The sequence below is a fragment of the Ciona intestinalis genome, unplaced genomic scaffold, assembly GCF_000224145.3.
Source record: "Ciona intestinalis unplaced genomic scaffold, KH HT000162.2, whole genome shotgun sequence".
NCBI lineage: Eukaryota > Metazoa > Chordata > Ascidiacea > Phlebobranchia > Cionidae > Ciona > Ciona intestinalis.
In genome coordinates this window covers 167,081-187,367 of record NW_004190484.2, presented here as the reverse complement: position 1 = coordinate 187,367, position 20,287 = coordinate 167,081, and the positions used below count along the sequence as shown (strand labels likewise).

The 20,287-nt window shown below is 34.6% G+C and overlaps 3 protein-coding genes across 5 annotated transcripts; 1 reads left to right on the top strand and 2 right to left on the bottom strand.

Moving 5' to 3' along the window:
* The first annotated feature begins 3,112 nt into the window (after positions 1 to 3,112).
* Positions 3,113 to 11,487, top strand: LOC100181993 (72 kDa type IV collagenase-like). Its single transcript, XM_026839161.1, has 15 exons — positions 3,113 to 4,029; positions 4,155 to 4,251; positions 4,362 to 4,485; positions 4,975 to 5,120; positions 5,343 to 5,477; positions 5,537 to 5,710; positions 5,859 to 6,032; positions 8,236 to 8,500; positions 8,566 to 8,693; positions 8,771 to 8,922; positions 8,955 to 8,981; positions 9,044 to 9,185; positions 9,307 to 9,478; positions 10,516 to 10,625; positions 10,917 to 11,487. The coding sequence occupies exons 1-15, from the start codon at positions 3,568 to 3,570 to the stop codon at positions 11,078 to 11,080; spliced, it is 2,472 nt and encodes an 823-aa protein (XP_026694962.1). The 5' UTR covers positions 3,113 to 3,567; the 3' UTR covers positions 11,081 to 11,487.
* LOC100179666 (b(0,+)-type amino acid transporter 1-like) lies at positions 11,196 to 16,198 on the bottom strand. The gene is made up of 11 exons (XM_002119335.5): positions 15,919 to 16,198; positions 15,531 to 15,678; positions 15,207 to 15,449; positions 14,916 to 15,141; positions 14,733 to 14,777; positions 14,543 to 14,666; positions 14,347 to 14,450; positions 13,921 to 14,017; positions 12,858 to 13,013; positions 12,372 to 12,540; positions 11,196 to 12,088 (listed from the first exon to the last, which is right to left on the bottom strand). Exons 1-11 carry the CDS (start codon positions 16,009 to 16,011, stop codon positions 11,976 to 11,978), a joined length of 1,518 nt encoding a protein of 505 aa, XP_002119371.1. The 5' UTR covers positions 16,012 to 16,198; the 3' UTR covers positions 11,196 to 11,975.
* A 245-nt stretch (positions 16,199 to 16,443) lies between these two features.
* Positions 16,444 to 19,184, bottom strand: LOC100177320 (large neutral amino acids transporter small subunit 1-like). 3 transcript variants are annotated; one of them, XM_002119382.5, is made up of 9 exons: positions 19,035 to 19,184; positions 18,633 to 18,738; positions 18,152 to 18,196; positions 17,974 to 18,094; positions 17,558 to 17,661; positions 17,410 to 17,506; positions 17,202 to 17,351; positions 16,873 to 17,047; positions 16,444 to 16,690 (listed from the first exon to the last, which is right to left on the bottom strand). In XM_002119382.5, exons 1-9 carry the CDS (start codon positions 19,057 to 19,059, stop codon positions 16,620 to 16,622), a joined length of 894 nt encoding a protein of 297 aa, XP_002119418.2. In that variant the 5' UTR covers positions 19,060 to 19,184; the 3' UTR covers positions 16,444 to 16,619. The 3 variants fall into 3 exon arrangements, with proteins under 3 accessions (XP_002119418.2, XP_026694961.1, XP_009861836.1); XM_026839160.1 differs by having other exon boundaries at positions 16,563 to 16,740; XM_009863534.3 differs by lacking the exon at positions 16,444 to 16,690 and having other exon boundaries at positions 16,931 to 17,019.
* Positions 19,185 to 20,287: the final 1,103 nt, after the last annotated feature.

Genomic DNA, 20,287 nt, shown 5'->3' with positions numbered 1-20,287 from the left:
TCTAACTAGGCATATTATTATAATTCATAACGTATAAAATCGTTGAAATATTGAGTAATTATTGATCATGACGCTTGCAAGTCAAGAAAACTGCTATTCAATAGGAAACCATTAGTAACACAGTAATCGGTAACTTTTGGCTTTGTTTACGTTGTAGTGCAAATATAAATAAGTGTATATAGTAATAATCTCCAATAACTTTTAATAAAAAAAAGATAAACCCAAGTGTTACGCCAGGCGAGGTTGCACTCGAGACATTATAAATATGTGCTTACGCGCCTAAAAACGGTTATGCTACGATTTCAAGTCATATACGACCTGTCGAAACACTGGTAATTCGTTAACCTGTCTGGGAATTTTAGAATACGCGTGTTAGTGAGATAAGGAATCTACACAGCTATAGACGCCTGTATTAAACTGGGGGCGCATTGAAAGCGCTATATACTCTTATACTTATTTATCATCGATTTTTAGTGAAACATCATATAATTAATATTAAATTCTACTATCTAGATACTGCGTTATTATAGTTTCTCCAAATTCCCCAAAACAAACGTTCTTTTAGCGACGACAAGGATAACTAGTGTAAGATTATAATTCAACACATAGTGCAAGTTGTACATAAAGCACACTTACACTTATTCTTTACCAATCACCTAATCCTCATAATAAGTTCAATGAGTTGTAACACGTGAATAAACGCGTTTCACCTACTGCTCTACGGTGCCCAATGACAAATGAAACTTTTAGACTGTATTTCGCACAAGCCACTTCTCATAAATTATCTCCATATGTGCGTATAAACCATTAAGTTTAAAATAAACCTTTCAAAGTTTGGTATTAGAAACCTACGCAACTAATATATTAATAATAATACAGTAGGGTGGAAGAAGATGGGACACTTAGTCCGACGAGACTTTTTTTAATTTTCTTTTCACGGACCCCATTTAATGATAATCAGGAAAATAAGGTTACAGAATTTTTCGACAGTAATATCACGACCTTATAAAACGCCCGTCAAAGCTGATTACTGATTTTAAATATTAAAAAACATATGTAAAATAGAAACAGTATACTTTGAACAGGTAAAAAAGTGCGAAATAGTAACATGCTACTTTTTAATGCTCGCTAAATCTTAGTAAAGCCAATGATTTTTTTTAGTTTGCGTGTGCGAACGATTAAACTAGTTTCATAGCTTCATAAAACAACCTTGAATATTCCGTACAGTTTGATTTTGTCTCATAAAACTAGTTTTAGTTTTGTAAAAAAAACACTGAGATGTGAGCATGAAGAAAATAGGCAGGGGTCAATATGATTTTAATTTGAGATTAAAACAACAAAAAATATCGGTTTAACGTTATATATATGAAGTTTACATGGCAAAGAAACTAGCACAGTCTGTTAAATTCGGTGGGTTAAACTACAAGTTGCAGAACACTGCTAATGTAAATATATTTCAATTTAAGTCCCATCTTCCCCCACATTGTAGTTCTGTATGTTTTTATTGCCAAACTTTGAAAGATTTGCTTTTAATTTAGTAATTTAAACCTCAGGGGGTTTTCAAGTATAAGATACTGATATAATAAAAAAATAATATTTTAAAAACATATCGAAATTTGGTCATTTGCACTTGGTGATAACTTATAAGAAGGGGCTTGTGCCAAAAAAAGAGTAGTAATAACCAATTTGTAGCAAAAATAAAAACTTTATCAATAGTTATTATTAATTTTTTGTTATTACAAGTTCATATACATTTGTAGGATACAATATTTATCCATTGATGTTCGAACATTACCCATAGTGGTTCAAACAATACTAATTGTTATGCAATATTATAATGTATAGGTAACATGTTAAAAACTATAGCAGTAGAGCAAGAAAAAGAATGTTTAGACTTAATTTTCAAAGCGTACAGTATTATTTCGTGTTATTTACGTATATTCCTATTTATAAATACACTTAATAATCTAAATTAACAATGATTTTAAACTGTCCCATCTTATCCTGTGTGTTTTCAAATTTTTAAATTTCATCTGTTGGATCGCTAAATAACGTGTGTTTTATTATATTTAAATTGGTGACAATTAATAAAGGAATGATAGTACTAATTTGTGGTATTACCCAAAAACCGTCATCTATTTTGATTTTGGAAATATTTGGCAATATGTGCTTAAGTGTCCCATCTTCCCCCATTGTACCATATTATATTAGTAGTATTGAGTTTATTTGTCTCCTCGATTACGTTAGCGAAGATTTAGAAATATTTAATATTTTAAACGGAAACGCAACATATATATTGGTTCGGCGCCGTAGCACAGTTGGTTAGCGAGCCTGTCTCCAACCAAAGGTAGTAGGGGTTCTACATATTTTCACATCGTCTTAACCAATCGTTATTCATAAACATGTCTAGTGATTACAGCTCTCTTGTATTGACCCATTTTGTCGTTTGAAAAACTGGCGACGGAAAAACCTATGACGTATTTCACTTCCAACTTTCCAAGTCTATGAAACTGTTACTAAAGTAACGTCGAAACATCAATTATCACCATATATGTATAATTCTAACGAAAGCAGATTTTCCGTTTAAACTGAGCTGGTAATTTTCTATCGAATGACACAGATTGTTAAGGGTTATTACTTGAATCACACATTAGTCAGATTGTTAGGAGAATCGTAGTTTCCTTGTAAAGATAAAATGTTAAAATGTAATTTGTAATTTGTAAAAAGATTTAAGTTATATTTACGTTTGCAAATAGAAAAGTAAGTATCATAAGTTATGCATAATACTTATTGACTCCGAGTTCCGTCTAGTTATACTTTTTATTAGCTGTACTTTCTTTTCACACTTGACATGTAGCGACGTAACTTTTCTTCCAACTTAAAAACAACTTTAGTTTGCACACTTATAGAAGAACTGTAAAGATATTGCTGAATGATACGGCACCAATAAGAGTGAGAAACAAAAGGTGACTCATTCAAAACGATATAAGCGAAACCGTTTCCCTACCATATATCGACAGAAAAAGGTTTATTTTGATGACAAGTCATATTCCACAACCGTTATATAAACTAATAACAAGTGAGTTTGCGATATGCAGTCGTCGCCCTTTTTTTCGACGACTAAGAGTATAGCTGCTTCAATCGTAAATAAGTCATACTCATGGGAGTAGATAGCTGGTGTGGTTAGCTGTTGTTCCTGAATATAGCAGTTCTTTTATCTGCAAGTACGTGGCATCGCAGATTTTGTTTCAAAACAAGTAAAGTCTAATTTGTCATTTACCTTTGGGAGTGAGTCATTTTTGGGGAAACAATTTTTGCACGCCTTCTGATCTTAACTGGTGCGTGAAGCACGACAAACAAAGAGAAGTGCCGTGCTTGCAAACTACAGACGCTGACATATCTTTCTTACATTATAGTATACGCACAGGGAGTATAAAGCGAGCAGACCGTGAGTAAGTATCGTTATAAAGTTTTCCTAATTTGAAAAGATTGAATTAGATCTCTTGCCTACAATTTACGCTTAGTTTCTTTCAGAAAATTTATCGCTGTTAAACTGAAAGATATAAAATGAAGTTAGTGTTTCTTGTGTTATGTCTTTCGCTTTTTGTGGGTTTTATCGCCAGCGCTCCAGCAGGCAGGCGTCAAAGAAATCGAAATCGTTACCGTAATCCAAGGGTGCTGAGAGTTAGAGGCCGTTGGACTCAGCGAGATATCGCAAATGCTGAATCGGCAGACAGTCCTCAATATCGTTTCGATGCTAATGGTCAAGGGTGGTATGTAAACCCAAATAACAGACCAGCAGCTTTGAATGCACCACCACTTGGGGCGCCTGGGGCACCAGCAAGATTTGTACAGTCATTTAGATCGCAACTCAACGTTAAATTTGGGAACAACGGTCCTCCTGGAGTGGTGGCTCCTAGTCAGGTAATAAGTCCTCCAGTTGGTCCTGCCCCAAACCCAAGCATCGGTGCACGAAGACCTGACAGCATTGTGGAACTGACCGACGATGACAAAGAGCAAATAGCTCTTGTAAGTTTCATATAAATAAAATAATATTTAGTTTTGCAAACCCAAGAATCAGATTTAAAAAAGTTTAAAATTTGGTGTTTTTGGTTAAGAAACTCATATACAATGTTTAAGCGTATTTATCATAGGAATTTTTCGTGAAAGCAAATTACACTTCCAATTCTCTCACCGACAAGACTACGCTTGTACGAACGATGCAACGAAATTATGGTCTTCCTATTACAGGTAATTTATTTTATGCAACTACAAGTTATTTACCAAATTTGAATTGAACTTTTTAATATTAAAAAAATAAATGTTTAAATTGCAATAACTCAAACATTTGTGGTTTTCAGGGAGACTGGATGATACGACTGTTACGTACATGATGGCACCCCGATGTGGCCACCCCGACGCACCAGCAGAATTCAACACCTTCCCTAACCGTGATAGGTGGACATCAAACACTGTGACCTATAAGTGAATGACATTTTAAAAATATGCCTCATAATTTATTTTCAAATTATACACGATGCTTGTGAAATTTTTCTGTATAAAACATCGATGTTAATTTACTCGCAGCACAATCCAATTACGTTGCACATTACATCATAGCTATTTAACTCTTAATCTTCAATACGACCGGAAAATGATACAATTTCCTTCAATAGAATGGGTAATTCCGATGTATAGTGTCGGTTACACCTGGGTACCAAACCAATCACTGCACGCGCTCGTAAATTCAATGAAGGATTGTGTTGTTCGCAATATGACGTCACACATAAGTGTTGCGATAAACAAGAGTGTATTGGCTGTAGAATATTTTGCATGACCCAAACATGCATTAAGAAATTTCTATTTTTCCTGATTTTGGATGTTTTAAAATTAAGTGAGAAATTTAAAGCGAACAGAATACAGCACACCCACACGTGGCGATGTATAATTTCGGTTAATGATCATTTTGTACAGAATAACGGGATACACACCAGACATGAGTCCATGCCGTGTTCGTAACACATTCAAGAGAGCATTTAGAGTGTGGGAAGAAGCAACTGCTTTGAACTTCGTCGAATCACAAACTGATGATGCCGATATGATTATTTATTTCGGATATCGTAAGTCAATGCTTTTCAACCAGCAGTGGGTCGAGATCCGTTTTGTGTCGTCATTTTGTTTAGTTGGTTTACTCAGTTTACAAAGTTGTTTAAATTATTTTTAAAAGTTAACATCATTTTATTGTAAAGTTGTCTTAAATTAGCTTGTTAAAGCTTTACATTTATGCTTAATATTGTGGTATCCACAAAAAAAAGCACCAGTCTATAAATATTATTTCCCAGAGGAACACGGAGATGGGTATCCATTTGACGGTAAGGACGGTCTGTTAGCGCACGCATTTGCTGCGGGAACTCATTCGCTTGCTGGGGACGCACATTTCGACGAAGGAGAGTTTTGGACTCTTGGCGATGGTAGAGGTATGTTTTAAATCAAATTCATCAATCTATAGTCATGTCTGATGTTTATATGTATCTAGTGGCGGATACGTATTATGGAAATGCGGATGGAGCTCCTTGCCACTTCCCCTTCATGTTCCAAAACGTCGAATACACGACTTGTACAACAGCCGGAAGATCCGACGGAATGGAATGGTGCGCCACCACTCGGAACTTTGATGAAGATCAGCAGTTCGGATTTTGTCCACACGAAGGTAAGTAATCAAAAGTTTCATTCGTATTGAAATTTGGTTTTAAACAGGCGAAAACTGCTTTACCGAGTAAATTACTATAAATGAACAAACTTACCAATCACATATACAACTATACTGTATGCAACATTATTTAACAATAAATATTTAGCACTGTTCACATATGGTGGAAACGCCGATGGGGACCCATGCACTTTTCCTTTCAATTTTCTGGGTGAAACATACAACACATGCACATACGATGGAAGATCGGATGGATACAGATGGTGTGCGACTACCAGCAGTTTTGATACTGATAAAAAGTGGGGATTCTGTCCTGATAGAGGTATTTATATTATATTTGTTTAAACGTGCATACCGTAGGAAATATGGACTATTGACTCGATATGTATTCCAAGTGGGACCAAAAACACACAGCCAATTTATATAATTAATTTTATATAATTAATTTATATAATCAAAAGGCGTTTTCGAATCATAGTACTATGAAGTAGGATGGGACACCTTTAGCACATAATATCCAAATATCTTGATAGTGTTTTAAATAATTAACAACGGTTTATAAAAGTCGCGAGTAAACGGTTTTATAATTCTTTGAATAGTCTTTGTTTACTACCAAATGGGACAATACAATAAAGATGAAATGGTCCTTCTTCCCCCACCCTACAATCATGTGCATATTATGTGGGTAAAGACGGCACTCGGCGTGAGACGTGCTTTTAAATAAAATCTCATTTTACCGGTACCCATTCAATTTCTGACAAACAATTTTACATTGTTATTCGACAGTATTCTCACGGTTCAACAAATGCGCAGCAAAGGTGATAACTGTTGTTAGAAATTCAAATTCTATGTTAAACGACTACAACATTTTTCAATGGCTAAAAAAAAACTTCTAAAAATGTTTAGTTTGCAAGTTTGAATCACCGATCCAGTATCGTAGTTTATTAAACAAAAGGGCTTAAATATTTTGTAAAGTTTGATTTAGTCTCATAAAATTAGTTTTAGTTTTGTAAAAAAGCTGAGGTATAAACATAAGAGTCAATATGACTATTATATATATATATATGTATATATAGTACATAGGGGAAAGATAGGACACTTAAGCACACATTGCCAAATTTTTCCAAAATCAAAATAGATGACGGTTTTTAGGTAATACCACGAATTAGTACTATCATTCCTTTATTAATTGACACCAATTTAATAAAATATAATAAAACACACGAGGAGTTATTTAACTATCCGCACAACAAGTGAAATTTTACAAATTCGAAAACACAGAGAATAAGATGGGACAGTTTAAAATCATTGTTAATTTTGATTATTAAGTGTATTTATAAATAGGAATATACGTAAATAACACGAAATAATACTGTACGCTTTGAAAATTTAGTCTAAACATTCTTTTTCTTGCCCTACTCCGGCTTACTACTATAGTTTTTAACAAACAATTGGTATTGTTTGAACGACAATGGGTAATGTTCGAACATCAATGGATAAATATTGTATCCTACAAATGTATATGATGAACTTGTAATAACAGAAAATTGATTATAACTATTGAAAAAGTTGTTATTTTTGCTACAAATTGAGTATTACTACTCTGTCATAAATTATCACCAAGTGCAAATGACCAAATTTCGAGTATATTTTCAAAATATTATATTTTTATTATATCAGTATCTTATAGTTGAATATCCCCTGAGGTTTAAATTACTTAATTAAAAGCAAATTTTTAAAAGTTTGGCAATGAAAACATACAAAACTACAATGGGGGGAAGATGGGTCTCTAAATTGAAATATATTTACATTAGCAGTATTCTGCAACTTGTAGTTAACCCACCGAATTTAACAGGCTGTGCTAGTTTCTTTGCCATGTAAACTTCATATATATAACGTTAAACCGATATTTTTTGTTGTTTTTATCTTAAATTAAAGTCATATTGACCCCTCACTAATTTCTTCATGCTTATATCTCAGTGTTTTTTTTACAAAACTAAAATTAGTTTTATGAGACAAAATCAAACTGTACAAAATATTCAAGGTTGTTTTATGATGCTATGAAACTAGTTTAATCGTTCGCACACGCAAAAAAATCATTGGCTTTACTATGATTTAGCGAGCATTAAAAAATGGCACCTTACTATTTCGCATTTTTTTACCTGTTCAAAGTATACTGTTTCTATTTTACATATTTTTTTAATATTTAAAAACAGTAATCAGCTTTGACGGGCGTTTTATAAAGTCGTTATAATACTGTCGAATAATTCTGTAACCTTTTTTTCCTGATTATCATTAAATGGGATTCCATAAAAAGGAAATTTAAAAAAGTCTCGTCTGACAATGTGTCTCATCTTTCCCCACCCTACTATAACATGTTAAAAACTTCAAGGCAAGAAAGTAAGGTTTAAACTCGATTTTCAAATCTTTTATTATTTTGTGGTGTTTACGTGTATACTTCAAATAGTAAAATTATTTAATAATCAAAATTAACAACTATTTTAAACTGTTCTGTCTTTCAACAGCGCGTGGAACCGAAGGCGGCAATGCAAATGGAGCGTCGTGTGTTTTTCCATTCATATTTAATGGCAACAGTTATTCCGACTGTACGACCATTGGTCGAAGTGATTACAAAAAATGGTGTTCTACCACTGACAACTACGACACCGATGGAAAGTACGGATTTTGCCAAGAGTCCGGATACAGTTTGTTTCTTGTGGCAGCTCATGAGTTTGGGCACACCATTGGTTTGGATCACTCCAACTCACAGGGAGCTCTTATGTATCCAATGTAAGTTATAGAACAGTTGGTTTTAGCAAAGAACAAACATTAAATCAATTTTCAAATTAATAAAGGTATCAAAAGTTTACAAATTTCCGTCTTCCACAAGATGATGTTAATGGAGCACGGGACCTTTATCCAGCTGCACGAACAACACCATTACAGCCACTTGTTCTAGAAAAGTGTGGCGGAGATTTATCAGGTACAGTGTTAACTATAACAAATATGCTTTATAACGTTAGCTGACGATGCAAGTAGTAAAATATCTTCAAAATATAGTTACAGAAGGGGGGACTGATAGTGGAACCGGGACGGGGACGGGGACGGGGACGGGGACGGGGACCGGAACCGGGACGGGAACCGGGACGGGAACCGGGACGGGAACCGGGACGGAACGGGAACAGGAACAGGGACCGATGACACGAACATTTGCTCACTGTCCAAGGTCGACGGAATGCTAAAGTTCGGAGACGAAATCTTCATATTTCTGGTTTGTATATATTAAAAATAACTGTTTCTTTCGGAATATTTTTGAATACATCTGTTTTATAGGAAAGTCAATTTTGGCGCTGGAATATAGTTACTGGCAGCAAAAGTGGACCTTATCCAATAAACAGTCAATGGCCGGATTTGCCCGATTCGATTGACGCTGTGTATCGAAAACCGAACGATGGACCTCTTGTGTTTTTCAAAGGTAGATTTCATATCTGATTTTTATAAACACGACAGAAAACTTTCACAAAATAACTGCTCCTGTTATTATCAAATAATATCCAAAGCTGTTTTTTCGGTAAACCTGAAAGTCGTCGTTACAGGTACCCGATATTGGATGTTTTCGGGAGAAAGGCTAATGGCAGGTTATCCGAAGCAAGTGAGTACATTGGGTCTTCCTGCGGATGCCAACTTTAAGATGGATGCCGCGCTTAATTGGCTGCGATCCAAGAACAGGAAGCGTACTTACTTTTTTGTAGGAGAACAGTTTTATAGGTGAATAATTGTAATACACTTAAAGGGGCATACCAACGAAAAATGAAAATTTGTATATGGATAGAGATGCCCAAATGTGACCTAAAGGTACCATCAAAGTTTCCTAAAATAATACAGCTTTTTAAAAGAAATGCGAAAAATAACTCACTGGAGTAAGAAAAATTCGACTGTTTCGACAAGGCATGGGATTTCCCATAAGAAAAAAATCACTTAATTTTGATGAAAATATTTCTAATTGGAAATCCCATGCAGTATGCCATGGCCACTTTTTTTACTCCAGCGGTTGAATTTGCGGTTTTGAAACTCATTTTTTCAAAAGCTGTTTCGTATTTTATAACTTTATTGGTACCTTTAGATCACATTTGAGCATATCTATTAATACCCAAATTTTGATTTTTCGTTTGTATGCCCCTTTAAGCACAAATTCTTTTATGTATAAAAAATTACAATATGTGACGATTTTGGGATGATACTCATGATTGTACTATCAAACCGTTGTTAATTCAAAAGCTTAAAAAGAGTTTTATTAATATACACCAGGACTTATTGTCCTAATGGCAAACATAATAACTACAAAATTGTGGCGCTTTTAATGTGATTAAGCGAGCATTTAAACTAACAACGTAGTATTAGTAACATATACTTGGTAACTCGTAAGCTGGCAGGAGGTGTATGAATATCCTTGTTATAACGACTGTCGTTTTTCGACCACGCGAGGATAAAGTGAGTTACATTCATTCATTCATTCATTCATTCGTTCGTTCATTCGTTTTTAGAGTATTCTTCACTCGTTGGAAAAATACTGTTTCCATTTAACATCGAATTTTTATAGTTAAAAACAGTAATCTGCTTTGGTGCGCACTTAATATAAATGTCAGAAATATGTCGAATATCTCGTTACCTTTTGGTTGTTTATAATCATAGGGCATCGTAAAAAAATATGTGTCCCACTTTACATGTATGGGTTTATCTCGCAATACTATACCACTATACTTTGTTTTTTTTAATAGAACTTACTTGTTATTTATCAATTATAGGTATAACGAAGAAAAAAGCAAAATGGATCGAGGTTATCCAAAACCGATGTCACTATGGAGACGAGTTCCGCGTAACGTTGATGCTGCGATGGAAGATCCTACAAGAGCACGTAAGTGACTACTTGCGTTTATATATTTTGTTATGAAAAAAGGTCATAAAGGGTCATAAAATTTAATCTATTTCGGTAGGGATCAACAATATAGTTAGATTGTTAAGTATTATGTTAAAACTTGCTTAAAATTATTCACGTTAAGTAAACAGCCGTCGCGAAACTTGCAACACTAGAAAAGGTTAGATATTATTTTAACATTCTTCCAATATGGTTGATAGCGGGTGAAAACAACAAAAATGTAAACTGTGTAATCAGCTCATTCTCACTTTATAAAAAGTTCTATTTCAGGGTATTCCATGTTTTTCAAAGAAAACAAAATTCATTACTTAAACAACTACAAGGTTGAGGTTCTTCAAATCGATCCTCTTGATATCTGGTTAGGATGCAGAACACGAGTGGCATCAGCTGTACCTCTGCGTGCAGGGCCTTCAAGAGACAGAGGTTCCCCATAAAAAAAACACTCCATATAGTGTTGTTGTGATATAAATCACATTACATACATTCTGAAAGTTCAGAATTCTGTAATTTGTGAAAATCTTACACACGCGCATTTCTTCCATAATATAACACGTCTTCACCGATTTATTGTTGGTTTAGTATAGTAGAATATAGGGGAAGGCCCGACACCTTTTCATTCTACTTTCTCGTCCCAATTGGCAGTAAACAAAGAAAAATCAAAGAATTAATAAATCGTATTCTCACGACTCCCATAGATCGTTGGTAATTGTTTAAAACACGATCAGAATGTTTAGATATTATGGTCCCCGATGTCCCGTCTTTCCCCATTGTACTAAATCGTCGCCTAGCATGCATTGTTTTAATTGACAATCGACTTTGTAATAATTTGATTAATATGTAATTAGTATGATTTTTTGTAAGACATTTATCGAATTATTTACATCAGAGTCCGTATATAAACATGAGTTATTTCATGTCGCCCATAGAAATCACATAGCACACAGCAAATGTTACGAAGCATACAAGAAATACAATCCAATTAAAATAGCCAAAAACTAAAAATGTACAGAAGTTTATACAAATATATATGTAATATTCTTTATCACCTAGATAGTGATATACAATACATGTTTTGCACGCATGTACCTCGATATACTTGGATATGAGTAGAAAGTATACAACAATTGACTGGGTGGATTATTTCTTTTACAATTTCCATTCCCGGTGAGAATTTAAAATGTCACCCCATTTATAATATAGCTGCTTTATAATTATTGCCAGAAAAATAAACATGTAAAAGATATTCTGGCAACATACAGTCTGTAGTTCCAGCAACCATATGTATTGTTGGTGTTTTAGGACAGGCCAGAATAATAAACCAAAAAAACTTTAAAACTTCGCTTCTTCCTCGATCTTCTGATCTTTATCACCATCGTCATCATCTTCCATATCAGGAGGAGGGACTACTTCAAGAACTTGTTGAAGAAAACTTGTCAATGGTTCTGAAGTGATATAATGTAATGGTTTAAGTGAGTAATTTGCTGCCACGTGTACATTGGCATGGCTAAAATTAAAGGAATATCACATAATTTACTTAAGAGCCTATACATGGAAAACGGGTTGAATTATTTGTTTACTTGGGCTTCACTTTTTTTTATAAAATTCGCATATATTAAAAACAATATATATAAAGATATACATTATAGTGTTTTTTGATATATATATACATATATAAAAAAATATACCCAACAGCAGTACTGTTAAGTGATGTATGAATTAAAGTACCCATAAACGGTGGGACTTTTTTGAAGTATATCAGCGGAAAGTAGAAGACCAACCCAGCAATGATAAAGATTGCCGCGTAGAGGTATGCGAGTTGTGGACTGTCGATGATTGGAGCCACGATTAAATAACATGACGTAATAAAACAGATTGCAGGAATGGCAATGAACACCTGAGAATGAAACCAGTTTAGCAAAGACATTAATTTGTTGGTTTTGTAAAGTACGTCTTTTGTAATATATCACCGATGTGTTGACAGCTTTTACATTAATAAACGGCGGTTAATCTGAGAAAACATTAGGCGGCAAATACTTTAATTTTTAGTGTTAAAGCTTTATGAAAAAATAGTCATTTTATTGTTTTTAAATTTTATTGTTGAATTGATTCTAACAATCAACAATTAATCTCAATTCTACATTAGAACAAAGATGAAACGGGTTTATATACGGACTGGTGGGTATAAAGGTAATGTGCCACATGTAGTTTCACCCTGTATGGACGCTTCCATTCCGGTTTACGAAATCGAAGTACGATGACAGATAGAAAAGTAGCTCCGTAGAAGATCCATGATGCAAAAGTGAAGTAGTCGATTAATGTGGAAAAATTGGAAGCATCTGGTATGATCATCAACAGGGCAATGAAAGACTGTAGAAAATTTGTTATCATACCAACTATTGTATATTAATATTTTAGAATGAAAGGGGACTTAAGCTTAAATCTGATTTACTACTCATTTATCGACTTTTAAATAATTAGCGTTTTCCTGCGTATCCAGCTACAGTATTTGTTTGAACTGGTGGTCAAGACAAATATTGCGATTGTCATACGTAGGCTTAAGTCAAATAGCTGTACAAACACATGTGCGCTCTATTCCTATAACCGCAACAACGAACTTTTAATGATTGGCAAATTATTCTCGTTCAGACATAAATGTTTTACCAAGTCATGCTTGACGTATATTGTCGTGTATGCAAGAGCGCCTGTTACTTATGGCATAAAACCTATGTAGCGACCACGCTTATTTCCTTTCGTTTAGGTGTAAATATGTTTTAAATATAAGCGCGTTTTAACACCAGCGGAATACCTGTCATTTCGTTTAAAATATTTCTAAATCTTTACTACCGTAATCGAAGATACAAATTAAGTTATTAAATAGTTGGGTGGGGGAAATGGGATACTTAGTCAGAAGAGACATTTTTTAATTTTCATTTTATACGGACCCCCATTTAATGATAATTAGAAAAACATTACTACAGAATTATTCAACAGAATTAATTTTATCACGGCTTTATAAAACGCGCGTGAAAGGTGATTACTGTTGTTAAATATTAAAAAATATGTTAAATAGAAACTATTTTTGAACGGGTAAAAAAATGCGAAATAGTGAGGTATTTTGTAGTTTGCGAGTCCGAACGATTAAATTAGTTTCATAGATTTGTAACGAAAACTTGAATATTTCGTACAGTTTGATTTTGTCCCGTTTGACGAAGTGTCCCATCTTCTCCCATTCTACTATACTTTGTTTAAACACATGGCTTGCTTGTTTACTTACGTTAAATATTAAAGCTGGTGATGGAGTTAGTTTGGTCACGCTTATGTACGAGAATAATTTGAGCATGTGACCATTCCGTCCTGCAGCGTATGTCAACCTACCGTGATATATTAACAACAGTAAACATATATACGATCAGTATAATATACTAATATCAAGCTCATTCGATAATTTTTAAAGTTTTAATTTTTTAACTCTTAGTTGAGAAGATAAATGTAAATATTAATTTTGTGAAGTTAATTTATAAATGAACTTGAAAGTAAACAGACCGTTCTGTTTCTGAATCATGTTTAAGTGTACATGTTCGTATGTGAGCAACTCATTAATAATAAAGATTGAGTAGCATGTAATGCGTTTATGTCGCATATATGTATATAACAAAACAAGCTAAAAATTGCAGCTTTTGGAAGCAGTAGAACGTTTTACCTGCCAGCAGTAAATGCGCTTCCGTTTGCTGCACCGAAGGTCGAACACGCAACTGCCACTGGTACAATAAAACTTGCTGGTCCAAATACTCGATCACCAAAGGTCTAAACGTTTAATGTAAGGTTTTATCAGCTTTGGTTCGTCCTCGAACGTAACTGGTATTATTCGTATTTATTTCAACAATATATTTTCTTACTATTGCTACAGCACTTGATGAAATAATTTCGCTTGGCGTCATCACAGTGAAGTACGCGATGTTGACAAGAATGTAAAGTACTGTGACCATCGGTATTCCAATCATGATCGTTAATGGAAAATTTCTTAATAACAAAACAAAAATATGGTAAAAGATTAAAATGTTAATTTTAAAATAAATATTGTTTTACCTGACTGGGTTCTGTAACTCTTCCGTGACAAAGTTCAATTGGTTCCTGTTTAAATAAGAGATTGGATTTATTGATGATAAATAAGGCTACGCTTATAAACTAAACAGCCGAAATCAATGAATCGGTTTGCACTTTTAATTATAATGAACATTTATACAATGACCCCATCGAAAGTTGTCTTACCAGCCGTCGTAAGACCAAAGTCCGCTATAAAATGCCACCGCTATGGCTGAAAAGGATTTAGCAGAACCCTCGAAACCATTGGTCAAATTTTCAGTGTGACCTTGACCAAGCATGACGAACCCACCAATAATAATGGATGCTATGATGAGCAACTTTGCAGCAGTGAAGAAAATTTGAACAAAGTTGCTGAGCTTAACGCTGAAGCAGTTTATCAAGCTGATGATCACTGCAATAGAAATATATAGACACGGGTGTTATGTTAGTTCAATAACATACCTCACTTATACTTACGTATGCAAAATGCTGCTGCGCATTTTTGTATGGTAGCGGGTGGTGTACAGCCAGGATAGAAAGGTGCAGTAACGTACTGAGCGAACCCAATTGCTATAATTGCAAACGAAGATGGCTTTGTAACAATTATGCTTGTCCACGCAAATAGAAACGCAGCAACTTCTCCATACGCTGCCTTCAAATATTGATATTCTCCTCCAGATTTCTTAATCATCAATCCGAGCTCAATGTAACTCATAGCTCCTGCGATAATGGGAAGTGATTTGTTTAGGAAATGTAAACCAACATGTTTTTATATATATAAACAGACAAAATAAACATTACCGAACGTTGCGAGAACCCCACAAGCGGCCCATATACAAAGACTAGCACCAACGGAATGAGCGTGAATCAATATACTGGCAGGTGACATGAAAATACCAGATCCAATCATCGTCCCAACCACAAGAGAAATTCCACCAAGGACTCCCACCTGGTAAGACGTAATTAACCCAACATTCTTATTTAGGATTTTTATAAAGATTATACACTGTTCCTAGATGTAGCAACCATGCTTATTTCTTTCAACTAAATGTAAATACATATGTTTTAACTGTAATCATCTTTTAACAACTGTTGTTTTGTAACTATATATCCGTATTGTAGTTTAAAATATTTCTAAATCTTTGCTACCATAATCAAAGAGACGAATAAAGTTATTATTATTACTTGCCTCTTGTTTTAGTTTTACAACATTTTGCTTATCATCTGTTACTGTAGCGCTTGATGTGGAATCCAGGTTACGTTTCCTTACTTTGGTCTCCATTATTGGTGATAGTAGTGCTATAACCTTTAGTAACTGACGCAACCAAGTTTTGGCAGTAAGTGGGAGTACTCAAAACACACAAGTACTTAAACAAGAAAACAGCGAGGAATAAGTAACCAAGGATCTCAGCCAAATATTCGCTGAAAGTGCTACATAGCTTAAACACGTCTACAAAAACATAAGTTTACAAAGTTTTTAAGTACTATTCGCAACCAATCATAGGTTTTAGACACCTATAGTTGTTATCTTTTGTGAACATTATGAATATTACTACTAATATCTGACAGAAATTTAGTTTGTATTGGCCAAATATTATCACCGCAATATATTTACCCATCATAGGGTTCCGTGAGAATAAGGCAAATTATTGATTCGGCAAACCGCACGATCATGCTGCTGTCTCTCTTTTGCACATCAGACTTTGATCGAGAATACATACGCCAGAAGTTTAATTGTACAAGTTTAACAGATGTCACATTTATTTACAACATATAGTATCACAATCACCATACTGTTAAACATTTTGCCTATGTCCCTAAACACAGTTTTTTAGTTAACAACAAATAACACATGATTTGGAAGCATATATTTTCTTGGAACTTTGAACTTCATTCAAACGGCAGTTCAATTTCTTCTATGACACAGTTTGTAATACATTGCAAGAAAACTGTCACGATACCTGTAAAACGACATATGTTACTAAAGGCTTCTCTAATATGAACAGAACGTCTTAAACAGTAAAACATGGATTATAATCATCGTAGTTAATTTGAGTCTACTTAGTTACTGGCCTGCGCTTACAGGTTTTAATTTATTAAGTTCAAATTTGTGCAAAAAGCAAATATTATGAAACGCCCTTACCGTAAACTTTGTTTAAGCAAGTTGGTTTCTTTGCTTTTATAGCAAGTAAATACACTGGTACAGAGGTTAGGACCATTCCCAGACCTATACCGCTCTCTATCGGTGAAATTACAAAGGAAATGATGCCAGTACCGAAACATAGGAAAGCTGCCGTGATCGGAATAATCAATGGTAACTAAATAAAATGGTTTGATAATAGTTTGTAACTACAAAATCCATATTATATCTTCGGATTTCGTTTTATTAGCTTACTGTAAGGCAAACGTATTTGGAACAATCCTAAAAACTAAACTTAAATAGAATTATTTATACTTGTTATACTTAAATACCTTAAGCGGACGTTCCATTCGCGGTTGCTGAAACCTCAATACTACGAGACCAGTTATGGCAAGTCCCATGCTTAAAAAGTAAACAAAATTGACGTAGTTTATTAAAAGGAACACATCTTCCGTTACCATGTACACTGCACTCAATGATCCCTGAAGATATAATGTTTTACGTATACAGCGCTAAATACGTGTGCATACAATTGCTTACAATGACAATTATGGAAGGTGTTGGGGTCAAGCTCTTCGTGTTGATCATCCCCATGATAGAGGGCAGATGACCTTCACATGCCCCGATATAGAATAATCTGGAATATAGTCAACATCATTCCACATGACACATACCTGATCTGCATTACCGAGAAGATGTGAATATCGATCCATTTATCCCACCAAAGCAGCAGAGAGCAACAAATATTGGAATACAAATACTCCAATGTCCCATAGTAAGCTTGCCGAAGACCTTGGTGCAGATAAACATGATTTTACATCTAGTTAATCATGCTGCGGTAGAGTAGTATAAGACCACACAAACACCTATATTGGACAACGAAGAGAGTGGGAAAAGGTAGGAAACCTTTAGCACATAATATTCGAATACCCGAATCGTGTTTTGAACAATTAACAACGGTTTATAAGGGTCGTGAGGATACGGTTTTATACTTCTTTGAATGTTCTCTGTTCACTACCAAATGGGAAGAAACTAGAATTAAAAGGTATCCCATATTCTTCCACCCTAATATATGCATGTTATTAAAACAAATATAGCGCTCACCACTGCTGTGGCGCCGGATCCCACCATTTCAGGATCCAGGACTGTAAAATATGCAAGGTTTATACAAACGTACAACACCGTAATTATGAACATCGAAGTGGTGATCGCCAAAGGAAGATTTCTGTAAAATATATTGGGTCGCATTCAAACAAAAAAAACGAGGTATGTTTAATTCTACCTGGAAGGGTTTTTTATTTCGTCAGTGACGTAGTTCAGTTCGTTCCTGTATACAAGTTTCGATTTTAATTCAAAAACAAAACAAGGAAACAAATATTATTACATTGGTATCCATCCAGCCACAACTGTACCAAACATGAACGAATGCTGACGAGTGTAACTTGCTTTATCCTTGCAGGGCCGAAAAACGACAGTCAATATAAAATAAGTGTTCTGTTTAATGCACATGCTTACGAGTTACGACGTATGTAACTTTGTGGGTAATTATTTGTTATTTTTTCTCTTGTATGGCTGACAACATAGAGACCCCATTTGTGACCGTTGGGTTGGAGCAATTGCTGTTAAGTGTCTTGTCCAAGGACATATACATTGAAAGCAGCGGCGTCTCCTGGACTCCGTTGCCTATATTGGTTTAAGGCAGGCGGCGCGCTAACCAGCTTTATCATGACGCCACGGCGAACAACATAAACTATTTCACTCACCACCCAGAGAATGCCCATAAACCAGCATTTAATGCAAGAACTATTTTCTTCACATCGCTGGTTGACCCAGCGAACACTTTTGAACTTGAAAAGTTTTCTATTTTCCCTGTTGTATAACGAACATTTAAGTTAAAACTTTGGATGTCCCATACTTTCATCAGCTAAGGCAGAGGTTTAATTCTTGTGTATATATTTTATAATTCGTCTCTAATGTTACGTACAAACAGCTTGCATTAAAGTAGACAATACACTTCTGCAAATGATAATATAGTATTAGTAATATATTTCGAGCTGAAAATGACCAAGTTAAACAACGAACAGACTGGATTAAGGTTAAAACAGCAATGTTCATTGCGCCGGCGAACTTTATTAAAAACTTTTAAACTTATAGTGTTTATCTACCGTTCGCAGCTTGTACGATTCCCATTACAATAACAATGACCAAAGCCAATACTTTAGCGACGGTAAAGATTTTTTGAACCTTTGTACTAAGTTTGGAGCTTCTGCAATTCACCCATGTTAGAATGCCTGCAACATAAGTTTCATATTTTTAGGTTTTGGGAAGATACCACCAGAAGATTTTGTTTTACCTACTGTATGTTATTGTATGAAGAATTGGTATTGTTCGAACAATAATGGGTATAAACATTAACTAACACATATTCTACCAAGGGCGTAGCCAGCCTAAAATTTTGGTGGGGGCCAAATGTTTTACGGTTGTATTTTGGGTTTGAAAAACCACCTAGTTACAACACAAAACACGGAAAGGCGTACTGTGAATGGCATTTATTTTTCACAATTACGCCGCATGAAAACACAACGATCTACAACTACATTTAAAACTCTATTCGTTGCCTACCACCAGCCATTTTTGTCACAAATTTGAGATTTGTTTCCTTAGCTAGCAGGTAGACTGTTTATTACGAAATAATATGGATTCACACATGAATTCATCCATCATAATAGCGATTGTTTGACCTGGCAACTAATTACGACATAATAGCATTTCACACGGCGATTATTTGCGTCATAATAGGGACTGACACCTTATCATTTAGCTATTTTAACATGTGTAAGAAATTTAAAAACAGGCTTAAATGTTTTCTTTCTTTTTCTTTTAATTAGAAAAAGATCCGGAACCGGATCGAGATCCCCCATTTGAACATCACTGTTTAGCACGTTTAACACTTTAATTTTATTTTTCACCAATAACATTACTGTAAAACTCAAAATTTGGGGGGGGGGCCATGGCCCCTCAGGCCCCCCCTTGGCGACGCCCATGTGTTCTACCTCAAAAATGCATTTATATAGACTTGTAACAGCATAAAAATGATAGTACCTTTAAATAAATTAATATTTTGTTCACAAATTGGGTTCCAATTCTATATTTTATAATTATCTGTAGGTGCCTGTGACTGATTTTTGAGTATAGGTTTTGTTTCATGCTATTATATATATTAGTATATAGAAGGGTGGGGGCAGATGGGACACTGTTAGCACAGAATATCCAAATATCATGACCGTGTTTTAAACATGAATGAATGAATGAATGAATGAATGAATGAATGAATGAATGAATGAATGAAACTTACTTTATCCTCGCGTGGCCAGAAAACGACAGTCGTTATTACACGGGTTTAACACCCCGTGCCAGC